General features: G+C 49.0%; 1 protein-coding gene across 3 annotated transcripts in view; it reads left to right on the top strand.

The window, feature by feature from the left end:
• FNIP1 (folliculin interacting protein 1) overlaps positions 1 to 15210 on the top strand; it is a 42285-nt gene extending 27075 nt beyond the window's left edge. For all 3 annotated transcript variants that reach the window (XM_031555744.1, XM_010719255.3, XM_031555745.1), the window contains 7 exons: positions 4612 to 4758; positions 6479 to 6648; positions 7919 to 9338; positions 9709 to 9877; positions 10931 to 11128; positions 11521 to 11636; positions 12401 to 15210. In XM_031555744.1, coding sequence (XP_031411604.1) covers positions 4612 to 4758; positions 6479 to 6648; positions 7919 to 9338; positions 9709 to 9877; positions 10931 to 11128; positions 11521 to 11636; positions 12401 to 12479 — 2299 coding nt within the window. In that variant the 3' untranslated portion in view covers positions 12480 to 15210. The remainder of the gene's footprint in view (positions 1 to 4611; positions 4759 to 6478; positions 6649 to 7918; positions 9339 to 9708; positions 9878 to 10930; positions 11129 to 11520; positions 11637 to 12400) is intronic.
• The last annotated feature ends 6054 nt before the right edge of the window (positions 15211 to 21264 follow it).

The following is a 21264-nucleotide window of genomic DNA, read 5'->3' as shown; positions in this document are numbered from 1 at the left end:
TGCACATTCTCCATTCCCTTCCAAGTTAAATAGTCTCAGAGTGACAGGAGGGGTGGGTACCCGGAGCTGAGTACAGGAGAGCTGAGCCTGCAGGCCCACCCATCTGCCCTACGGCTCATTGCTCTGGCTGGGCAGTACAGCAGGGCCGTGCCATGGTGCCAGCAGCTCACCTGGCAGCCTGCAGCTGGGCAGGGAAGGGCAGGGCAGTCACGTCCCCTGGGCTGGCACTCCTCACCCCAGCCATTGTAGGACATCGTGCACATGACCCGCTGGTTGCGTAACCCCGTGTGGAACGACCAGTTTTATGCAGAGGTTTCCATGGTGATATAAATATTACTCTTTAATAGCGTAACGAGGTGAATTAAATCCAGTTTAATGTCGGATAACCGAATTTCCTGGGGCAGCAGACCTGGGCCATGCGCTGGTTTCGTCAGTGTGCTGGGAGCCATCCCAGCTGCAAGGACCTCGCAGTGCTGTGCAGGGGCTGCATTGTGCAGCAAAGCAATGTCTGTGCAATAAGGGGGAAAAAGGGATCTTTAAGCACTGAAGACAGGATGCAAAGACATTTTGGCACAGCTTCAGCAAACCCATTTAGGCTGCTGTTATCTCCTTGGGCGCCTGCTTCCCCACTGGAGTCACGGGGAAGTCAGGAGCCCGAGTCCTTTGCTGAACCTGAAACTCACGCTGATTTCTACCCTCTTAAGCAAATTCTGCTGGAGGGAAGAAGGGTGCTGACTTCAGTGGGTTGCCGTTTCTAAAGTGTAATCCTGTGCAGTTTTAACTCATTGTGGGCACTTTGTTTTTTTGAAAATGTTTTGGTGAGGACAGACTTTCAAAGCAATAGCACAGCTGCTTTCCTTGACTGCTGCTGCAGATCGATGCCATTGACACAGTCACCATCAGTGTGGTGCCCAGCTCCAGGACTGCCCTTGTGCCATTACTCATTTTGCACCAGTTTTTGTGTTCTAAAGTGGTGATGGATTTGGCTATGAACACTTGACTTAAAGGCTTAAAACTCTCTGTGGATGTCAGATGTGCAGACACATGACTTATGAAATAAGCCACTGCACTTGCATAAACACTTCAGCTCCCTCAGTCCCCAAGGCTGATGCGGTGCTGGTTCTGCAGCTGATGGGTGCCCGTGTAGCAGGCAGCAGTGCTGAGGAGGCAGTATGTACAGGCCCAGGGAAACACCCTCTGCTCCTTTCTGGCAGCCAGATTCCATCCTGCTTTATGCCAGCAGTTTTTAAGCAGCTTATGGTGCTGTGAGCAGCAGTGGGTTTTACCCCCTGCACAGGAAAACCCCACTCCTGCACTGTGGGAGAGGAGGGAGTGAGACCAGGGAGCAAACTGATGTGCAGTATCTTTTACAAACCATTGATGTTTTTTCTTTTTGGAAGTGCTGCACAAGAAGATGCTAAGCACCGTGCCGGGGTCAGCAGTGCCTTGCTGATGGGAAAGGGGAGCTGCAGGGATGCTGCCTCATAGAGTTGTTGAGGTTGGAAAAAACCTCTGGGATCACCAAATGCACCCCGAGCCCAGCCCACCATGCCCACTGACCGTGTCCCCCAGTGCCACATCCCCACCATTCTGAACACCTCCAGGTCGGTGGCTTTTCACTCTCTGGGCAGCTGTGCCAGTGGCCAGCCACTAAATTTCTCCAAATATCCAACCGGGTTCTCTCCTGGCACAGCTTGAGGCCATCACCTCTCATCAAGAGGCTGCTTCCTCCCCCAGCTGCCGGTCTCAATGGTGAGCAGCCCACAGCCTCAGAATGCCCAGCCCCTCACTCCCACCTGTGCTGATTTCAGCCTCCCTGGAGCATGAGGGGAGCTCATAAAGATGAGGCAGAGCGACTTCTTACATCTCTGATAGTGATAAGACAATGGGGAATAGCTTTAAGCTAAAAGAGAGGAGATTAAGGTCAGATGTGAGGAAGAAATCCTTCACTCCAAGGGCAGTGAGGTGCTGGCACTGCTGCCCAAAGCTGTGGGTGCCCCATCCCTGGCAGAGCCCAAGGCTGTGGATGGGTGCTGGGCAGCCTGAGCTTTGGGGGCAGCTGGTGGTGGGGCTGGATGATCTTTAAGGTCCCTTCCAACCCAACCATTCTACGATTTCCAGATTTCAAACACTTTAAACACGTTGCAGCCCCATGAGAGCAGGGGCTGCTGCCAGCTGTACCCCGTTGGTGTGCTGCTATGGGATGTTGCAGGGCACTGGGATGCTGGGGGAAGGCAAGTGAGGGAAGGGGGTACTCAAAAGGGTTAACTTCAATTATTAATTGCTAGCTTTTTTTTTTTTTAACTTGGCTAACTAAGAAGCAATGCTTTCTAAAAAATATATATATATATATTATTTTGTGTCTTTCTTTTTATATTTATTAGTTTGATGGTCTTGTGTTTTGTTTCCTCACCAGACGGAGGAGAGCGTTGCTGCGTGCTCGCAGGGCTGGCAAGCAGTTAATCCTTGCCCTTGCTCCGTGCGGGCTCGGCATGGAGGTTCCCCGTGCTGCAGTCACATGCCTGCTGGCTGCCAGCCAGAGCAATCTGATCTGTCTCTGAGGAAACTCTATCGGCTGCAGATGCAGCCAGGGTTACCAGAATAGTAAATAACGAATCACAAGACTCGGTCTATCTTTTCAACGAAAACAAATATTTTAATATGTTGGGTTCTGTTTAGAAGTAGTTTCTCTTTTTCAAAGCGGTGGAGCTGCTAGCTGCAGGAGGCTTGGCTCAGGTAGTTTGCATAAGAAGGAGAAATAAGCTTTATTTTAGGCTGTCGTCACATTTATCTCCAGTCAGCTGTGTCTGAGGGGTTTGATGCTTGGTTTGGGCTTTGAAACTCATCCAGTTCTTAAGTTCACGGACTTGGGATCTCTCCCTTTATTTGGGCCTCCTTTACCTCCATTCTGGTCTATGGGCAGTGAACACAAAGCTGCCTCCCCGTGACCCCACTGCCAGCCCCAGCTCACTGCTCTGCTGCTGCCCTTGCACACGCATGTGCCCAGCAGAGCAGCCTGCAGTGGCAATGGGGAGCAGCGCCCGGCTGGGCCAGGGGTACTGTGAGCATCTGTGAGCTATCTGCCCTCGTGCAGAGTCACTCCCCTCCTGTTATAAGCTCCCCTCAAGAACGGGAAGGCTACAGGGAGGTCTCACCTTTCCTTCTCTAGGCCCAACACCCCCGGCTCTCAGCCTGTCCCTACAGGAAAGCTGCTCCAACCTCTGGGCAACACTTGTGGCCTTCCTCTGGGCACGGCTCCATGTCCTTCTGCTGGGAGCCCCAGGCCTGGATGCAGGCAAAAACAAGGCAGAAGAAGGCAGAGAACTCCAGCAGCCTCCCACCCTCACCCCTGCTGCTCCCTTCCTGCCGCCATGCACTGGGGCCGGTGCCAGCTCTGCTGCACAGTTTCACTTTAAATGTGAAACCACTGAAAATTTGGCAGCTGCAGCCCGAGTGTGTGCCTGCCTGATGTGCTCAGCAGCCCTGGGACTGCTGTGAGTCTCAGACCGACGCAGGTCTGTGTTAATGTGAGGCATTTCTGGGCATTGCTGGGGTAACGTAAATCTTTGTCTTGCGAAACAAAGGCACCGCTTCTGGAAAAAGCAGCGCGTGAGGTGGGGAGAAACCTGAGCTGATCACTCATTTCCTTGTGAGTCTTTTTTTCGGGTTTAATTTTTTGGTGTGATGAAAGTGTCGGTTTGCAGACAGCCATCATGTAGGCATTGCCTTTAAAACACTGAGTTGGTTTAGATGAGTTCAGCAATCAGAGGGGTTACGGTCTGGTGTTTTATTGCAAAGCCAAAGTTCTGAGAATGCATCTGCTGTCTGTGGAGTCAGAAGTATGTGGGTAGATTTGTAAACCTTGAAGCCAGGAGGCAGCTGATGCTCAAATGCTGTGCTTGAGTTAAAGCATAACCTGGTCCCTCTGTGAGCACATGGGGATGCACCACTTGGTACAGCAAAGAGCAACTCAGGGCACTTCTATAAATCAAGTACACATGAATCTGCTCTAGTCACAAATTAACCATGGAGCAGTTACGAGTTGTGAATGAAATGCAGCGAAAGCAGGGAAATAACCCCAACAAAATCATTCACTGCTCTCCATTCAGAGCAGGGCAGTGAGTGCTGCTGGGCTCAAGGGAGCTCAGCCACACACAGCTGTACTGCAGGGCTGCTCTGCAGGGTGGGGGTTCCTGCTGGGAGAAAGAGCAGCACAGCCTCAGTGCTGCAATAGGTGATTGGAGTGGGGATCTCTGCCCTTCTTTGCTTTGTTTAATCACAGAATGGCCAGGGTTGGAAGGCACCTCAAAGATCATGAATCTCCAACCCCCCTTCCACTGACTTGGCTACCAACCTCCACATTTAATTCTAGACCAGGCCCAGGACCCCATCCAGCCTGGCCTTGAACACCTCCAGGGATGGATGGGGCATCCACAGCCTCTCTGGACAGCCGTTCCAGCACTCACCACTCTCATAGTAAAGAACTTCCCCCTGACATCCAACCTAAACTTTCCCTCCTTCGACTTGAAACCATTTCCCCTTGTCCTGCTATTATCTACCTTTCAAAGAGTTGACTCCCCATTGATGTTCTGATATTTGTTTGTTTTCCAGAACGACTATTTGCAACCTGTACACCATGCCACGGATTGGGGAGCCCGTCTGGCTTACCATGATGTCAGGGACTCCGGAGAAGAACCAACTGTGCCACCGCTTCATGAAGGAATTCACCTTCTTGATGGAAAATGCTGCAAAAAATCAGTATGGTGGATTTGAGTTTTTAAACACGTACATGTTTTATGCCGATGTTTGAATTGATTTTTTTAAAATCTTCATCATAATAATAAGTGAGAAAGGCAGTCAGCCTGCAAAGATTGGAGAGGCATTGCCTGAGTCAGTGGGATCAGTTCTGCTATAGGGGGCCTGCATTACAGGCGGGCTGGACTCGATGATCTCTAGAGGTCCCTTCCAGCCCCTATAATTCTGTGAAAACACTATTCATGAATGCCTTGTTTGAAACCAGAAATGCAATGAGGTGGCACCTCATTAAGTGCTGCTTCCCCATGATCCTGTAAATCCTGGTACAAGTGAAATGTCTGAAACACGTCCATAGGGAGCGTGTGGTGGGTGAGGAGCACACACACCTCGTGTAACACGTCCACCTTCCAGATCAGCTGCCACACAGTGAGCAAGGTTTGGCACCCAGCACATGCGGTTCTGTCTGACCACAGACTGCTGCTAAACCTGACTGTGCTGAAAGGAGCACAAAGACACACCAGGGCTGGAGCTGGAAGCCCATCAGTGAGCTCTGTGCTGGTGTATGGGGGGTGACAGCGCTGCTCCTTGCCACTCAGCTGTCATTCTGCCACCTCTCCTCTCCCTCAGCTCACAGCCAGGGGTCAGTTTTGTACTCTTTCTCTTGTCAAGGTGGACTATAAGGTTTGTGAGGGGTTCAGATGTGCTTGCCAAAAATCAGTTCTTACTGCAGTGGAAGATATTTGCTGGGAAAGGCCTCTTCCAGTCCCTGTCATTCTGACTCCTGTACTTCTTATTTACATTTAAATGGTAATTTGTTTGAGCTTGTTTGCTTTATTTTCAGTGTAGTAAGATTTACACTGATGGAAGGCAGAGGAGAAGCAAGCTCTGTATCTTTGCAATCTGTTTTTAAGTCTGCTTTCCTCTTTTGGCTCTCTCTGCTCAAGAAATAGGGCTAAATGTAACCCGTAGGGATCCTGACAGTTGAAGCTATCCAAACAGCATTATTTGGGGCTCAGGGAGGTTTGTCTGGTTCCCTTCCCTGGCTGCAGAGTCACCAGCTCCATCTGTCGGTGCGAGAGAGCCTGGGCTGAGCTCCTGCACTGCTCCTAGGAGAGACAGAGGGAGCTCTGGCAGGAACTGCACTGCATCACTGCAGGAAATCCCTGAGCACTTCTCAGGAAGCTTTTCTGCCTTACCTGCTTACTGAGCTGGTGAAAACTGCTTCAGCAGAACACAGCCTTTGTGGCTGGGCTGCCTTTCTCCCTCTTGCTATTGAAGAACTTTGTGTCAGAGGCATTTCTGTGTGTGCTTAAACTGCGTAATAGTTACATGAAGGAGCACAGCACCTAGCTATTGAACAGGTGTGACAGTGAGTAACATCCTCTTCCTCCTCATCCGTAGCCTCCTTGGAGCAGTCGTGTCCCAAGGGACACAAAGGGCCACCTTCTTCTTATAGAGAACTAAGTCAAACCGTTTTGAGATGTTTTACAACACAAAGCTTGCAAAATAGGAAGTCTGATAATTACCAAACAGAGGAGCTGGGATGCCACAAGTTTAAAATATTTCATTTTATTTTAAATGTGTGTTCTAAAAAAAAAAAGCTCTGCACATGTGGGAGGAGAGGACCTAAGGAATGACCTCCGTTGCTTTGTTAGCCACCCACATCCACGTAAAGTGTGGAAGTGCTGTCTGTTTGACATGCTGTTGTACATTTTGCCTTCAGGTTTTTACCAGCTCTCCTGACTGCAGTGCTGACTAACCACCTGGCCTGGGTCCCTACGGTCATGCCCAATGGACAGCCACCTATACGAATCTTCTTGGAAAAGCATTCTTCCCAGAGCGTGGACATGCTGGCCAAAACTCACCCATACAACCCCCTGTGGGCACAGCTTGGTACGTGGCAAACGCCTCTAACCTGTGTGAAGGAGTACAACTGGTGGTATTTATGGATGTGTTACTTCCCCCCTCCAAGCTGAAACGATGTGTTTTTTCTCCTCAAAACAAAAGTGTGTATTTCAGGCTCAGAGATATTCACTGTATTTTTTTTTTTTTTCATGTGCTATAATTTCTTAAGGCAGTATCAGTTGTAAAATGGCAGCCAAAAAGTCATCTGTGACAGATCTCCTGCCCTGGTGATGATGGAGGATTCTGTTCCTTCTTTTGTCCTGTCTCTGTAAAGAAACTCCATTTTGATTTATTTGGGATGCTGCTATCAATAAGTTTGATTCTAGAAAAAGCAAATCTAAAAAAATCCATCTTTTGATGAAAAATGGACATATGATGAGCACAACGGGCAAAGGAGTGACACAGTACAGGAAATCATGACCTGGGTAAGGTCTCAAAGCCTAGTTGATTGAGTTGTGTTGTCTTTAATTGCTGAGTAGAGAAGAGAAGATGATCTTCTTGCTCTCTAGTCAGGTTGTCCTGCTCTGCACACAAACTTCCACTTGGATGGGGAAGGGAAACTTTTGTGAAGTTCCTATTCCAGAACAGGCAGGGATGGCCAGGTTCTTGGCAAGGAGCCTGACGGCAGAGCTGATGGGCTCAAGGAATCCCCTCTTGTTACACTGGCCTTCAGTGCCTCTCCGATCCTGTGTCCCCTGTCCCTGCACCCATGGAGTGCCCTCATACCTCCAGAATAATACAGGTGAATCTGGAGCCTGGTCTTCCAGGCTGCCCATCTGACCCATAGGGGAGCTCGAGGGGAGGGAAGAGAAGCTTGGCTTCAGCTGTGCACCTGCCACTGGCACTTTTTGCCTACATTCTTGGCATAGGTTTCTCTCCCCTTACGGCTTTCTTTTGGTAGGTAAAAGTTCAGACTATCCAGGGTAATTCAGAGCAGATGCCTCCTCTCTCCCATGACTATATAAGGAACGTGGACCAGCGTCCAGAGCTTGGGACTGAAGTGAGGTGGTGCAAATACTCCCTAATATGTGAGATCAGATGTCCCCCTGACCAGCGTGTCATCTTACTTTTGATGCCAACAGCTTCATTAGAAACTTCTGTATTGAAAACAGAATAACAGCTTAGCTGACCTCGCTCTTCTACTTCAGTAATTTTCTGCTGTGGGCTTTGCCTTTGAGAGATGGCCACAACAGCTGTCTTTTAGAAGATGAGTTTTTTTTAAAGATGCAAAATAATCATCTTTTATTTCCTGTTCCAGGTGACTTGTATGGGGCTATTGGATCACCTGTGAGATTAGCCAAAACAGTTGTGGTTGGCAAAAGGCACGATCTGGTACAGAGGCTGCTTTATTTCCTCACTTACTTCATCAGATGCTCAGAACTTCAGGAGACACATCTGCTAGAAAATGGGGAAGATGAAGCCATAGTCATGCCTGGAACTGTTATAACAACCACGCTGGAGAAAGGAGAAGTAGAAGAATCAGAGTATGTGCTTGTCACAATGCACAAGAACAGGGGTAACTTGCTACCAAAGGAGTCTGAGGAAATGAGAACTCCTAACTGTAGCTGTAAAAACTGCAAATGCCCAATTTCTCTTGCACAAAACATAGAAGATGTTTCACAGCAAGAGAGAGAAGACGCACAAAACACTCCTAAGGTGGAGCTGGAAACTTCTTCGGATGAGAGCAGAACTATTGTTCCTGATGATGGTCAGGAAGATGCTGCTGATGGTCACCAACTGAGAACCTGCCAGGACACTAAACTAGAGAGCGTGGTGTGCACAGGGTCACCAGAAAAACGTGTGTTGGCAGAATCTGGTTTGGAAGCAACAGCAAGCATATGGAGGAATGAAGACGTGCTGGAAGCGGGCAGCCAGGCGATGGGTGCGACGAGGTCACCCGGTATAGCTGTGGAGAAGAAGCCTCCAGATAAGCTCTTCTGTGATGCATTTCCTTGCAGTGCTGCTGAAGCTCAGACAAAGGTGACTTTCCTCATCGGAGACTCCATGTCACCTGACTCAGACATCGAGCTCAGAAGCCAGGCAGTCGTGGAACAAATTGCCAGGCACCACAGCCCGCCGGCAGCGGAGGAAGGAGTGTCTGCTGATCAGAACTGTGAAGCTAAACAAACTGTTGAGGACCAAAATAGAGACTGTGGGACAGCTGAACCCTTTCCTCAAGTTGCTAGTGAGCATCAGAGCTGGAATCCAAATGCATACAACGCTGAGAGCATGAGTCTGTTTGATGACAATTTTACTGAGGATGGCTCGGTTGAAACCCGGACTATGGATGATCTTCCAGGGCAAGCAGCTGCAGAGCTTCTCACTCACAACAGCAGTTTAGAGTTTTCTAAAAAGCTGTGTACAAAGACTAGCAAACCACCTAGCGAATTCTGTAAATTTATGGACTCTGTTCGACAGGAGACCTACAAAAACTGCTTTGCTGAGCAGGACCAAAGAGAGAAAATCTCTATTCGTGTCCCCCATGGGGACAGAGAAAACACAGAGAAAAAGGTGGCCCCGGGAATTGATTGGGACATTCCAAGAAATGAGAGCTCAGACAGCGCCCTGGGTGACAGTGAAAGCGAGGATACAGGTCACGAGCTAACCAGACCAAGCAGTAACTACTATGGAGGAGAGCAAGAAGACTGGGCAGAAGAATATGAGATTCCTTTTCCTGGGTAAGTACCATTCAGCTGTAAGAAAGCCCAGAAAAGATGCAGCCTCTTCTCATGTCACATGTTTGGAGGAATGTAGGCTAACTTGGCACCGGTGATTGGAAAAGTGTCTCTGGAGCTCCCTGGTTGTAAAAGAATATGGAGAGATCAGTGGTCTGGAAAAAAATATTAATTGTGCATTGTGATCTTGGCTCATATCCTTTTTTTTCCACAATGGGCTGACTGCAAAAGCTGACTTTAAACTGTTTATTTTTTTATAGAAAGCACTTAAATGGAAGTGAGAATAGACATGAGAAATGTGAGGCTGCAGCCTCTTTGTAAACTGAATTTGGTGTTTTCTGTTGCACATCTCTCTGATACACCTTTCTTGCAGGTCAAAACTAGTTGAAGTGAACTCTGTCCAGCCCAGTATTGCCAATTTTGGACGATCCTTACTAGGAGGCTACTGCTCATCTTACGTCCCCGACTTTGTTCTGCAAGGAATAGGAAGCGATGAAAAGCTGAGACACTGTTTGGTGTCAGATCTGTCTCATGCTGTGCAGGTAATTAAGCTATATTTGGTAAATGTATTTGTCACAGTGGGGAGAGGTAAATGTTTTCAAACCTGCAGATCTTCAGGAACTGGAAGCATTTGCTGTCACAGCTCTCTTCAGCTTTCCCTGGTCTCAGGTTATCATTTCTTTCTCCTCTCTCAATTAAGCACAGATATTTCCCTGCAGATCTGGAGCACAAAAACTGAAGCTTCTGAGAGCAGTGTGCCCTTGGGAAGATGGGGCTCTGAGAAATCAGCCTCGTAGACACTGCAGCCTGCTGCTGGTTGTGTGCCCACAGAGTGCAGTGATGTTGAACGAGACAGAAGTCGGGTTGCTGTGCATCTCTTCTGCATAGAACCCATCCCTACACGAACGAGAACGTGGCTGAGAAGTGTTATTTCCTGCACCCCCTTCTAGCAGCCATCAGATGATTGGGAAACCAGCCATGACCACGAGGTGTGGTGACAGCACAGTGCTTTAGTGAGCATTTCCTGAGAGCCTCCCTGGCGTGCTCTGAAAGGTCCAGTTCTCCCACAGCTCCCAGCCTAACGATCAGCTGTTCGGAAGGAGGTGCCTCCCAGCAGCTCAGCCTGAAATACGTTCTGGGCTTCCAATCGCACCCTGTTAGAAACCTCGGGGGCTGCAGAGCGGAGCCCAGCGCTTTGGAGCTCGCTCCCTCTGCTGGCCCTGCCCTGGAAGCACACGGGCAACACGGGATGTCCAAAAGCCAGTGGGGCTGTTGATGCTTCCAGTTTTAAGGGTTTAAAACGCACTTTAAGTATTTGTTTTATTCATTATTCAGAGCTCTTTATATTAAATATCAAAGTCGTCAGCTGGTGCGACAGTTTAAACCTGGAAGGAAATATTTAATTAATGATGACTGTGCTAGGACTTCTCACTTACATTGCAGCTCTGCTTTTAGCAGAAGGAAAGCAATTCTGAGCACACGTTCCCGTGTTTTGGAGGAGGTGGGGGCTGAGATGCTGCCCAGCTCGCCCCGCTTTGTTGGAAGGCCATCGTTGTGTTGTGCTCAGAGTTCTGCTATTTGTTTTCTGTTTGCAGCATCCCGTTCTGGATGAACCGATCGCAGAAGCTGTCTGCATTATTGCAGACACAGACAAATGGACAGTGCAGGTGGCCAGCAGCCAGAGGCGGATGATTGATAACAAGCTGGGCAAAGAAGTATTGGTCTCCAGTCTCGTCTCTAACCTGCTTCATTCCACTCTTCAGCTTTACAAGCATAATCTATCTCCAAACTTTGTAAGTATGAATGAACATCAAGGGGACAATGATTTTAAAACATCCTTTCACTTCATAGGCTAATGATGCCATAAATTCCTGCCTAGTTTACTTCTCTGTAGTCACAGTTTGGCTCATCAGTGTATCTCCTGATGCAGTTGTTCAACATGTCCGTTTAAACACTGCTCTGCAACCAATACAGTTGTCACATTAATTCTGATTTAAAATGCATCAGAAACATCTACTCAAAAGCAGAAGCCTTGCTGGTAAATTAAAATTTGCCAGTATCTTACTAATTACTGGTATTGGCATGACATGAGAACAGTACTGTGCTGTTCTACTTTAAGACTGGTTTAGTATGGTTTGGCTGCAGTGCTGCCCTATCCCTCACATGATGTTTCATTGCTTTCTAGTGTGTCATGCACCTGGAGGATCGGCTGCAGGAGCTCTATTTCAAAAGCAAGATGCTGTCTGAATATCTCAAGGGCCAGATGAGAGTTCACGTCAAGGAGCTGGGCGTTGTGCTGGGGTATGGTCACAGACTGCCTTGGAGCAGTGGCACAAATCAGCCATGACTGCAGGCTTCTCCTTGGCCCCCCACGATGGGCTCAGCACCTCACAGCTTGTCCTGCCTTAGTTGGTTTGACATCACCACGCAGTGAGAGCACCTGAGCCCTCCAGGCTGACTTTCCCTACGGGCAGCAAATGGACTCGGTGTCACGCAGGGCACGTTGTGCCTCTCTGTGCATGGGGCACAGCTGAGCAGCTATGTAAGGGGTGTTCACAGGAGGGCTCTGAATGTCTGTGCAGGGAACGGGGTGAGCAGGAAGGCACACACAGCACGTGTGGAGCTGGGGCAGAGAGCAGCTGTGCCACAGCCCCCTGGTAGCTGCAGACACGGCTGAGTCTGGTGCTCTGTTCCTGTCCCTGGCTGCCCAGCCGCGCTCGGAGGGTAGGAGGAGATCTGCTGTTTTCCTCCCCCCATCTGCAGTGCCCCATTTTGCTGCCCCTGTGCGAGGTGTTGGTGGTGCAGAGCTGTCACAGTCAGCCTGAGCAGACACGGTTGGAGGGGGTGTTAAAAGCAGGCTGGTGGCTGGAGTTTGTAACCCAGCTGGCAGCACCGCGCTGGGAGAGAAGGGCAGTGCCTTTCCTGTTACTTGAGCAATGTTCTGCTGCTCTGAGCTGTACGCACTCACAGCCCAAGTACAAACACTGCGCCTTGAGCCGGCGCTGCACTTACAATGCACATGTTCAGCCCGGCTCTGGATTAAATGTGACTCTTCTTCCTTTCAGGATTGAATCCAGCGACCTCCCTTTGCTGGCAGCTGTAGCGAGCACTCACTCTCCATACGTCGCCCAGATACTGCTCTAAAATGCCAGAGAGAGCAAAGACGTTTCCTTTTCTTTTTCCCCTTGAAAACAAAGTGGAAGACAACTTGTTCTGGCTGCTTTCTCTTTGCAGCCACTCCCGGAGCCGCAGCATCTCCATGTTGGGTGGATGGTTGGACTGGATGGTCTCGGAGGCCTTTTCCAACCTCAGCAATTCTATGATATATGACTGCACATTATGCAAACCAATGGAGGATTTTCCTCTCCCACTTGATCTTTTATTTAGAAAAAAAAAAAGGATAAAGAAAGGAAAACAGGAAAATGAGGAAGCCCAAGTTTTCAGCTGCAGAAAAGTGAAGATTTTGGCGAAAGCTGAAAATGTGCATTTTTAACCAGTTTCTGCCACAATGACTCACTGTAATTTATCCTGGGGAACCCAAGGAAGAACTGCTTTCAGTAATATTTGATGCTATTGCCAATTACAAACTTAAAAAGCAAAGGCAGCAGCTCCCCTCAGACCCAGATCTCTCATTCTCAAGCTGCGACGATTTGTAAACAACTTCTACTTTTTCATGTAATAGTCGAATTCTGGATGCTTCCCTGAGGAAGAACAAAGGGTGGAGGGTTGGTTTGTTTTGTAAAAAGCTCATTAATGGCACTCAGCTCCAACATTTATTTATGATCATTCTCCTGGGGAGAGGAAACGGTGGGGATGTATGGGGACAGGGAGGGGGAGGTAGGAAAGGGCCACCAGGCACCTGCGGGGGGATTCTCTCTTGACTGGATGTTGTAACCAGTATTACATGTTTATAATGTTTAAATGTTGCTTTGTATTCAGTAATGCTTTTTTTTGACAACATAATCAAAATCTTACAAAGGAAAAAAAAAAAGAGAGAGGCTGAAGTTTCCCCACAGGCCCCAGAGCACCACGACTATTACCTCTGACTTTTGTATGGTCTGTAATGGCCTATGATGTTCTTGCAACTCCGACTCTTTTTACAGCAGTCAGTCAGCTATTGAAATAATGAGCTGGAAGTCACTGAACCAAAGCATTGGGAAGAAAGTGAACAGACTATTACCCTTCATTGCTCAGGTAACTAATTGATATATTTTTTAAAACCGTTCTATAAAAAATGAACATTGATTACACCATAGTATAGAAAAACCCAAATCATTTTTGGACAGAGTATCCCCTCGATGCAGATGGCTCTAATCCCTTTTCTACTCACTTGTGTAATTACCAGCAGGAAATGTTGTTTATTTTATTCTCAGCATTTCTCCTTGACTCAGCCATCACTGTTTTGTCATTGTATATACAATAGTTGTAAGAATAGCTGATGGAACCAGTCTGGTGTAAGTAATGTAAATATACAGTGGTAGGTGGATTATGTTTTCAAAGGCTCTACTACCTCAGTTTAACTGGACACTTCATTTAGCCTTTTCTTTGCTTATTTGTCCTAGCAGCCAATTAACGTCGCTGATTTTAGGTTCTGTTTCCACTGATTACATTCAGTATATTGGGATTCATGGATTACTCACAGAAGTAGGAGGTATGTGTTCGCTCGGTCACTAAGCTGCATAAACAGTTCTATAAATATATCATTCTGTAATCATATTTTCAATAGTATAGCACGCCTTCTATTGTTGTTTGCAGAGTTATTTTAAATACAATCTATTATAAACTTGAAAACAATAGGAGAGATCCTTGCCCCACTGCTGTCAATGTCAAAACTCTCCTTCCTTCCTCTGCTGGGGCCAGGCTTCACCCAGGCTGTTGTTCAGCAGCATTTAAAGCCTGCAGCTGAGGGCTCCGTTCCAGGGATGAGCCCTGGAACTCAGGGCATCCCCTGAGTTTCCATGTAGGACTGAGCCTACATGAGTCCGTAACCCCACCTCGGATCCAGGCAGTGTCACCTGAAGCTCCTTTGTATATAAAATCCAGTGCTGACTGCTGCAGGGAAGAAACTCGTGTTTGTTGTGTGATCCGAGGATACATTTCTCCCGTCCTGTCCATGTCCTCCCTTCGCCACACAACTGCATCACATCTGGCTTCTGGATGGAGCACACGACGTCGGGGCCCGGTTGTGTCAACACATTTGCAATGAGATGCAGGCTGGAGCTCAGCAGCTGAGCTTTGGCTCTGCGCTCTGACCCAGCACAGCGAGGGGGCACCGAGATCCCGGCAGCCTCGGGGATGTGCTCAGAGTGCAATGCGTGCTCTCCTTTTCCCCATCTCTCGGTGAACTGTGGGGGTTGGAGGCTCCCAGGTACGAGCAGAGCGCGGTACGTCCACCTGCAACAGTGCAAAAAGGGAACTGTACAGGACTGGAGCACTGGAACTTAAAATTACGCCACAACTGTTTCATGTGAATAGAAAACTAATGTGTTTGGGTTCTTTTTCTCCACTACTACCGATCTCCATTAACATGTCTTAATTTTCGGGCTGAAAACTAAGTGTTCTAGGCACGCGGATTAGCACATTTCTTTGTGTTGCAGTTGGCAAACACGGGGCTGCTAAGAACAAAAAATATTTAAAAGAACGGATTTTACCCCTTGCCTATGTTTTCTCTGTTAGTTACTATAGATGTTTTATGACAATTTTTTTGCTTTCTCTAAATTATTTAGATGGTGGTACTTGTAAAATGCTGGGTAAAATGTACATACTTGTTATCTCTTCTGTTTTTGTACATATTTCTCAAGATGTGCACTTGTATTATAATAACCATTCCCGATTTTAGGGGAAATTTGTGCAATAAAAACAGTATGTCAATTTACCACTGGGGTGCGGCGTGTTTCTTCTTTATGCCTGCAGTAAGGGAGCGCTGGCCGCAGTAAAACCAGAAGCATCCCACGTTTGGCATCCATCCCTTCTGCAGCCCCTGCTGTGCTCCCCCTGGGCTGGGCGCCCCATCTGGGACTGCAGGAGCAGAGATGTGTGGCTGCGTTGGGGCGGTTGAGCACTGTGTGCAGGGTTTGGCACAGGGCTGTGCTAGCAGTAAGCTCAGCCACGGATCCCATACTTGCCAGCCAGTGTTTCCTACGCATTATTTCTCCTTTTCTGTGTCTCCCTGCACACGCGGCCGGAGCAGCGCCCATGTTTGTGTCCCGCGGTGCGCACATTCCGTTCCAGCCATCCCTGATTCTTTTCATATGCTGCAGTAACAGCTACAGCCTTTGTGCACCAACTGGATGTTCTCCCCGTCTTGGCTGCGTGCAACAAAACCATCTTTGCTATTTCTGCAGGCGATGCTAAATATATCAGTGCTCGGATTTTTGGAAAGTTTTGGAGCTCTCTGGAGATGCTGCATTACTGCAATTGGTGCTTTCTGGCTCTGAAGAAGAACCCCAAGATCAAATCCTGGTGAGATCTCTGCGGTTTTTATATCAGAACCCAATTCCTCAGCTCTGAGCTCACACTGAAGCTGAGCCCCATCAATGGGGTGCGGTGCTGCCACTGCTCAGCAGCACTCAGACCGCTCAGCTGTGCCACCGCACGGTCCCTGAGGAAGTTTTAAGGGGAAAACTTTATTTTAACGTGTGCATTTCCTGCAGGTTTGCCTGCGCTGTGCAGCACTCGTGGGTCTCCGTTGGTCCTCTGCTCCCTCGCAGTCCCCGCTGGGAGGCATGGTAGAACAGAAGCACGTCCTTCCCCTCTCTTTGTTTATTTTTATTACCAGAAATATTTGCACAGCGGCAGGAATGAATTTCTCAGGCTCCATGTGTCCCAGCTGCTGGTTCCCAGCGGGGCTGCAGACATCTGTGTGTCCCCACTGGGGCACGGGCAGCTCTGAGTGTAGCACAGGAGATGAGCAGATGCATTTCCTTGCCATGCTTTGTCTCAGCCCCATCTCCAGCTCTCTGGCTCTCTTTGCTGCTCCTTTCCCAAAGGACCCACAACCCAGCTCCTCTGCTGACACCTTTTTCTGGATGTGTGTCCTCCACAATGAGGCTGCAGCCCACCAGAAATCCCCCTCTTTCAGTACATTGGGGGTGGGAGGGACGTCTGCCCCACCTCATCTTGTTCCCATGACCAAAGGAACAACTTCTGTGCACTGTGATGTGCCATGGAGATGCAGTGAGGAGTGGCTGTGGGAGGGGTCACTGGGGACTGCTTTATTTCCTGCCAGGGACCTTTCACTTAGGGGAATTTAGGTTGATTTGGAAAGAATACATGCAGCAATACTTCCGTAATTACTGCGAAATTACAGCCACGGGCAATTAGGTTCTTCAGTAGCTTTGTGAGCGTGCTGAATCCGAAGGAATTAAGCACCGAATTTTCACGGAATGGATTTATTAATAGCAGCTGTAAGTACAAATCACACCTAATTGTGATCACCACTCAGAGAGCAGAAGGAAGGAGGGCTGCTGTTCGCATGCGTTTCAAAGCGGCTGACACAACTGGAGGGAGAAGTCTCAGCAAACAGGGTAATTACAGCTGTGCTGCTGTAATTAATGCTCGTGCGCTCTGTTCCTCAGCCCTGTTTTTCTTGTGTAGCTCAAACAGTTTAAGTGAAGGTCTCCGTGTCGTTCTGATGCTGGTTTAGGCTGCAAAAGCAATCAGCCCGCGGGGAAATTTATTCTTGAAACTGCAGCTTAAATCTGTGGACCATTTCTGAAATTACAGGTTAGCAAAGCCCAGGCCTTTCCATGGAGCAGACACAGATTGTTAAGAACTCTGGAATCACCGCTTGGAGCGATGCAGCACTAAAATGGAGGACCCCAGCAACAGCGGGCAGAGCCCACCTTCACTGTGTGCACACCTCCAGCCATGAGCTCTGACTGCGGGGAACAGCCCTTCACCTCAGCACCACCTCGGGGCCCTTCCCCAGGAGCTGCTGCTCCCCGAGGGGAAGCACTGCGCTGCAAAGGCCCTTGTGCCTGGGATAAGGAGAACAGCAAACCCCCCTGCTGAAACGCAGTGCGGGTATCTGTGGGAAGGATCTGCCCATGGGCAATACGAGGAACACATCAGCCACCAAGCAGCCGGAGGAGGATGCTGTGAGCGGAGCTGTGCTGGTGACAACGAATCCCTCCTGCCTCACCGCCAGCGCTCCTTTCCCACCTTGCCCAGTTTGTAAATTCACAGCCCTGCAGTGGGAAGCAGAGCACCGCATCGGCCATGGGATGGAACTCCGCAGGGGGGGAGGATGGGAGAACCCCCCATGAGAGGAGGAGCCCTTTGCAGCTCTGCTGGGAGTTAAACCAGCAGGGCTCTGCCTGCAGAAGGCACTCTGTTCTGCTCACTGCTGGCACCACGTGAGCGCGCTGCTCACTTCTGCGTTGGGAGGTGAAAGGCAACCCACAGAGAATGGAACTTTGTGGACTCTGCAGCCTGGGAAGGCCCTGAGCTGCCTGGATTGTTGCAGGGGAACCACACAGCTGTGAGCTCTGCAGGGCCAATGAGTGCCGGGGAACAGATTGCAGGGAGTAAGGACGGCCGTCGGCATGCAGAGCAATGATAAAAGCAGCTGCCGAAGACGAGCGGGGACACAAATCATCGGCGTGGAGGAGCTGTGAGCTCCCGGTGTTCCACTTATGTCAGTGGGAGCTGCTTTTAGTGCTCTGCTCATCCCAAAAACAAGGCCAACAGCATTGAAATGTGACCACAACCAGAGAACGAGCGAGGGAATCTTGGCCTGCGTAGCTTTGCAATGAGTTCACGGCACATTCCTGACTCCCCGGCCCGCTCCGAGCCTCCGGAGCTGCGCACCATTTCTGTGCAATCAAATTACAGCTTGTGCACAGCCACAAACACGGCCACACAACTCCCACGGGAGGTGGCACGGCGTTCCCTGCCCCACACACAGCAGTGGCCCCGAGCCCAGCAGCAGGGACGCAGCGAGCTGCCCAGCACAGCTCCGTGCCACCGACCCTGCAGCACCTCATCCATCTCCAGCACGGAGTTATGCAAGGCTCTGGCTCCGCGCCTCTGCAAACAACGGCACGGCAGAACATCACAAATTCACTGCATGTTCTTTCTGGGTCACAACGGGTCGCAGTCACAGCGTTTGCGAAACCACCTTGGGAGCTGGGAATGCACAACTTGAAGCGGCACCCAAAATGAACTGAGATGACTTTTTAATGAATGAATGAATTAATGAGCACTTTTGGAATCAGATGCGTTGACCCGGCTGGGCAGTTCTGCAGGGAAGGAGGGCTCCCGCTTTCCAACTCCTTGCACACCTGCCCTTGTCTCGTGGCTTCCCACAAACGAGGAATACCCTTCATCTGGGGCTTTAACACGATGGTAACAACAAAGGAAAGGCAAATGCAGAACCCCTCCAGACTGCTTCCTGCAGGGACAAGTTCCCCCCTCCCAGCCTTTCATTTTTGCAGCCCACAGCCCGGACGTCTGCAGACTGTTGCTGGATACCTCCAGTATCCAGACGGGCCCATATGTGCTTTCAGTGTTTGCCAGCAAAGTGCTGGGGCTGGAATCAAACATTTCCAGGTTTTGTGTGGAAAGAATAAAATGGCAGAAGATAGATTAAAAAAAAGAGACCAGTTTCAGACAGAAAAGAGCAGAGCTGCTGCACGGTGGCGTGTGAACATTTCTGACTCCAAGGACATCCGCTGCCTTCATTTTAGAGGGTATTTATAACGATTTTGGGTGTTTTTGTCAGTTCTTACTCTGTTTTATCAGACCCCTCTGCCAGCACAGTGCACTGCAGGGTGGGCTGGAGGATGGGAGCAGGAGGGACGTGCAGTAGGGATGGGAAAGTGAGCAGTAATTGGTAAAGCACTGTGTGCCCCATTTAAAAGTCCTTGGGTTTCCCACTTATTTCAGTCTGGTTGATTAAGGCTGGAAAACCAGAGCTTGTGATGGTGAACTCTGGGACCGGGTGTGTAAATGGCCCTCTGGTCTCACCCTGCAGGGAAAGTGTTTGTGAAAAGAAGGAGAGATGGGGTTTCAGCTTGAAAACTTGTCTTATAATAGAAGAACCGAAGAAGTTAAAGATCTCATGCTCCTAATGCTCCATCCGTACGTTTTGCCATCACCCCAGCACTGAAACTCCAGGAAGATGGGACAAAAACGGAACCGCCCTATAAAGGTGTGATGCACAGAACTACAAAGTAAGCCGTGCATCCACCACCTCACACGTGGTGCTGCTCTGTCGCTGCACCCAGGAGGTTACCATCACGACAGGCACTTACCACAGCAGTCTGAAGAGCTCCTTCCCCCTGGGGAGCCCAGGGCGTTTGGTTTTGCTCTCCTCAGGCACACAATCGGTCTGTGTGCCTTCCTTGCCAAGCTTAACCAGAAGTCATTGCCGACGCTGTGAGTGAATCTCTGAAGGGAAATTTTTGTCAGTGCTAAGAAATGAAAAACAATAGCCCAAGAGTCATAGTGGAGAGAGAGGAAGGAAATAGCCGGGCCGTAAGAAAACTCACGGGAACAAGAAAATTATGGAATACATAAAAATGCCCACAAAAAATATTTAGGTGTACAACGGTTGTGTGTTTTTCCCATTGGGAGAGGTGAGGAAACGGAATTTTGCCCTGAAGAACGCGGGGTGTGTGCAGGATGGTGAAAGCTGTGAGATGAAATCCCCAGCAAGCAGCAGGGTGGGCTGCACACCCCGCAGCTCAGCTGATCTTTTCCAATTCAGGTGTTTGGAGCAGAAACATTTCACCTCCCCAGGCTGCAGTCTGTCTGTACAAATAGCAGCACGCTTCTGATTCGTAAACACAAGGCTGTGGATATTCTTATTTCTCAATAAATACAAGAGAATAAGATAAGTGGCAATGCTTTATTAGGGTAGAGTGATACAACCCAGACCAAAGGAAAGCAGATCTTCCCTTCCACAAAGACAATAGGCATCCTGCTTGACCACATCCTTTAATCCCAGCCCTGGAATTACTCCCTTGTGAAAGCTCCTTAATTGTATTTAAATACATAGGCTTTGCCATGTGGAGACGTAAGCTGTAATGCTGGTCAGCAGTTAGGATCATGACACTCATTTCCATTGTTCTCCAGGTATTTGGGAAAATAAACCTGACAACTCAAACAGCCTCTGGAATAATTGCAGCTATTACAGCCATTACCTACCCAAATTTGGGTATTTTTGGAGTGGGGAAAGCCTCATTTCGTGGGCCAGTTGAGCCAAGCAATTAAATGGGAATAGAAGCTTTTGTTCCTGTCTGGTACCTTTCGATGTTTTACTGCTGGATGTGTGTCTGCTGGCTGAGGTGCAAAAATGAAACAAACGTGTGTAAAGAGCATGGAATTGTTAGGCCATTCATTTGCTTCCCAGGTGCGGTGCCCATTTCTGCGCTGTTTTGACTGCAGGGGTGGCAGGCAGCACGGATGGGTGGCACGACGAGGTGCCTTCTGGAAGGCAGGATCAAGATTTAAAGTATCACAGATCCACGAGAACCTGCACAGCACGGACTGCGGTTACACCTGAGGCTCTTCCCAGTCACCTGCATGTGGGGAATACTGACGGATCCGTGACACCCAACTAAGCGAGCTGATAAGGGAAAACTACTCGGTTTGCTCTTCCATCTCTGGTTTAAAAAAGAGAAAGCAGGAAATAAAAAACAAGAAAAATAACCTCTTAGTAAAGAATGCTTCATGTTCCACTTCTTTTCCACTCATTTCTCCCCCACGTGGGTTTCTGTCAGGGATCGAGGAAGATTCCCACACTGCTGGAAGCAATACTTGTGTACTGAAATTGACAAAGGATAACGTGTTCTGCCAGATGGCTTCTACAACCTCCTGACCTTCGGGACAAAAATAGCCATGGTACTTGGAAATGGCCAACATTAAGTAAAAAACCATCATTTTGATAGACATGATGGGAGCGGAGCCCTGCCCAGACCTTCGT

Source organism: Meleagris gallopavo, chromosome 15 (assembly GCF_000146605.3).
Source record: "Meleagris gallopavo isolate NT-WF06-2002-E0010 breed Aviagen turkey brand Nicholas breeding stock chromosome 15, Turkey_5.1, whole genome shotgun sequence".
Classification (NCBI taxonomy): Eukaryota; Metazoa; Chordata; class Aves; order Galliformes; family Phasianidae; genus Meleagris; species Meleagris gallopavo.
The sequence above is the reverse complement of the archived record's forward strand: the minus strand, read 5'-3'. Positions and strand labels throughout refer to the sequence as shown.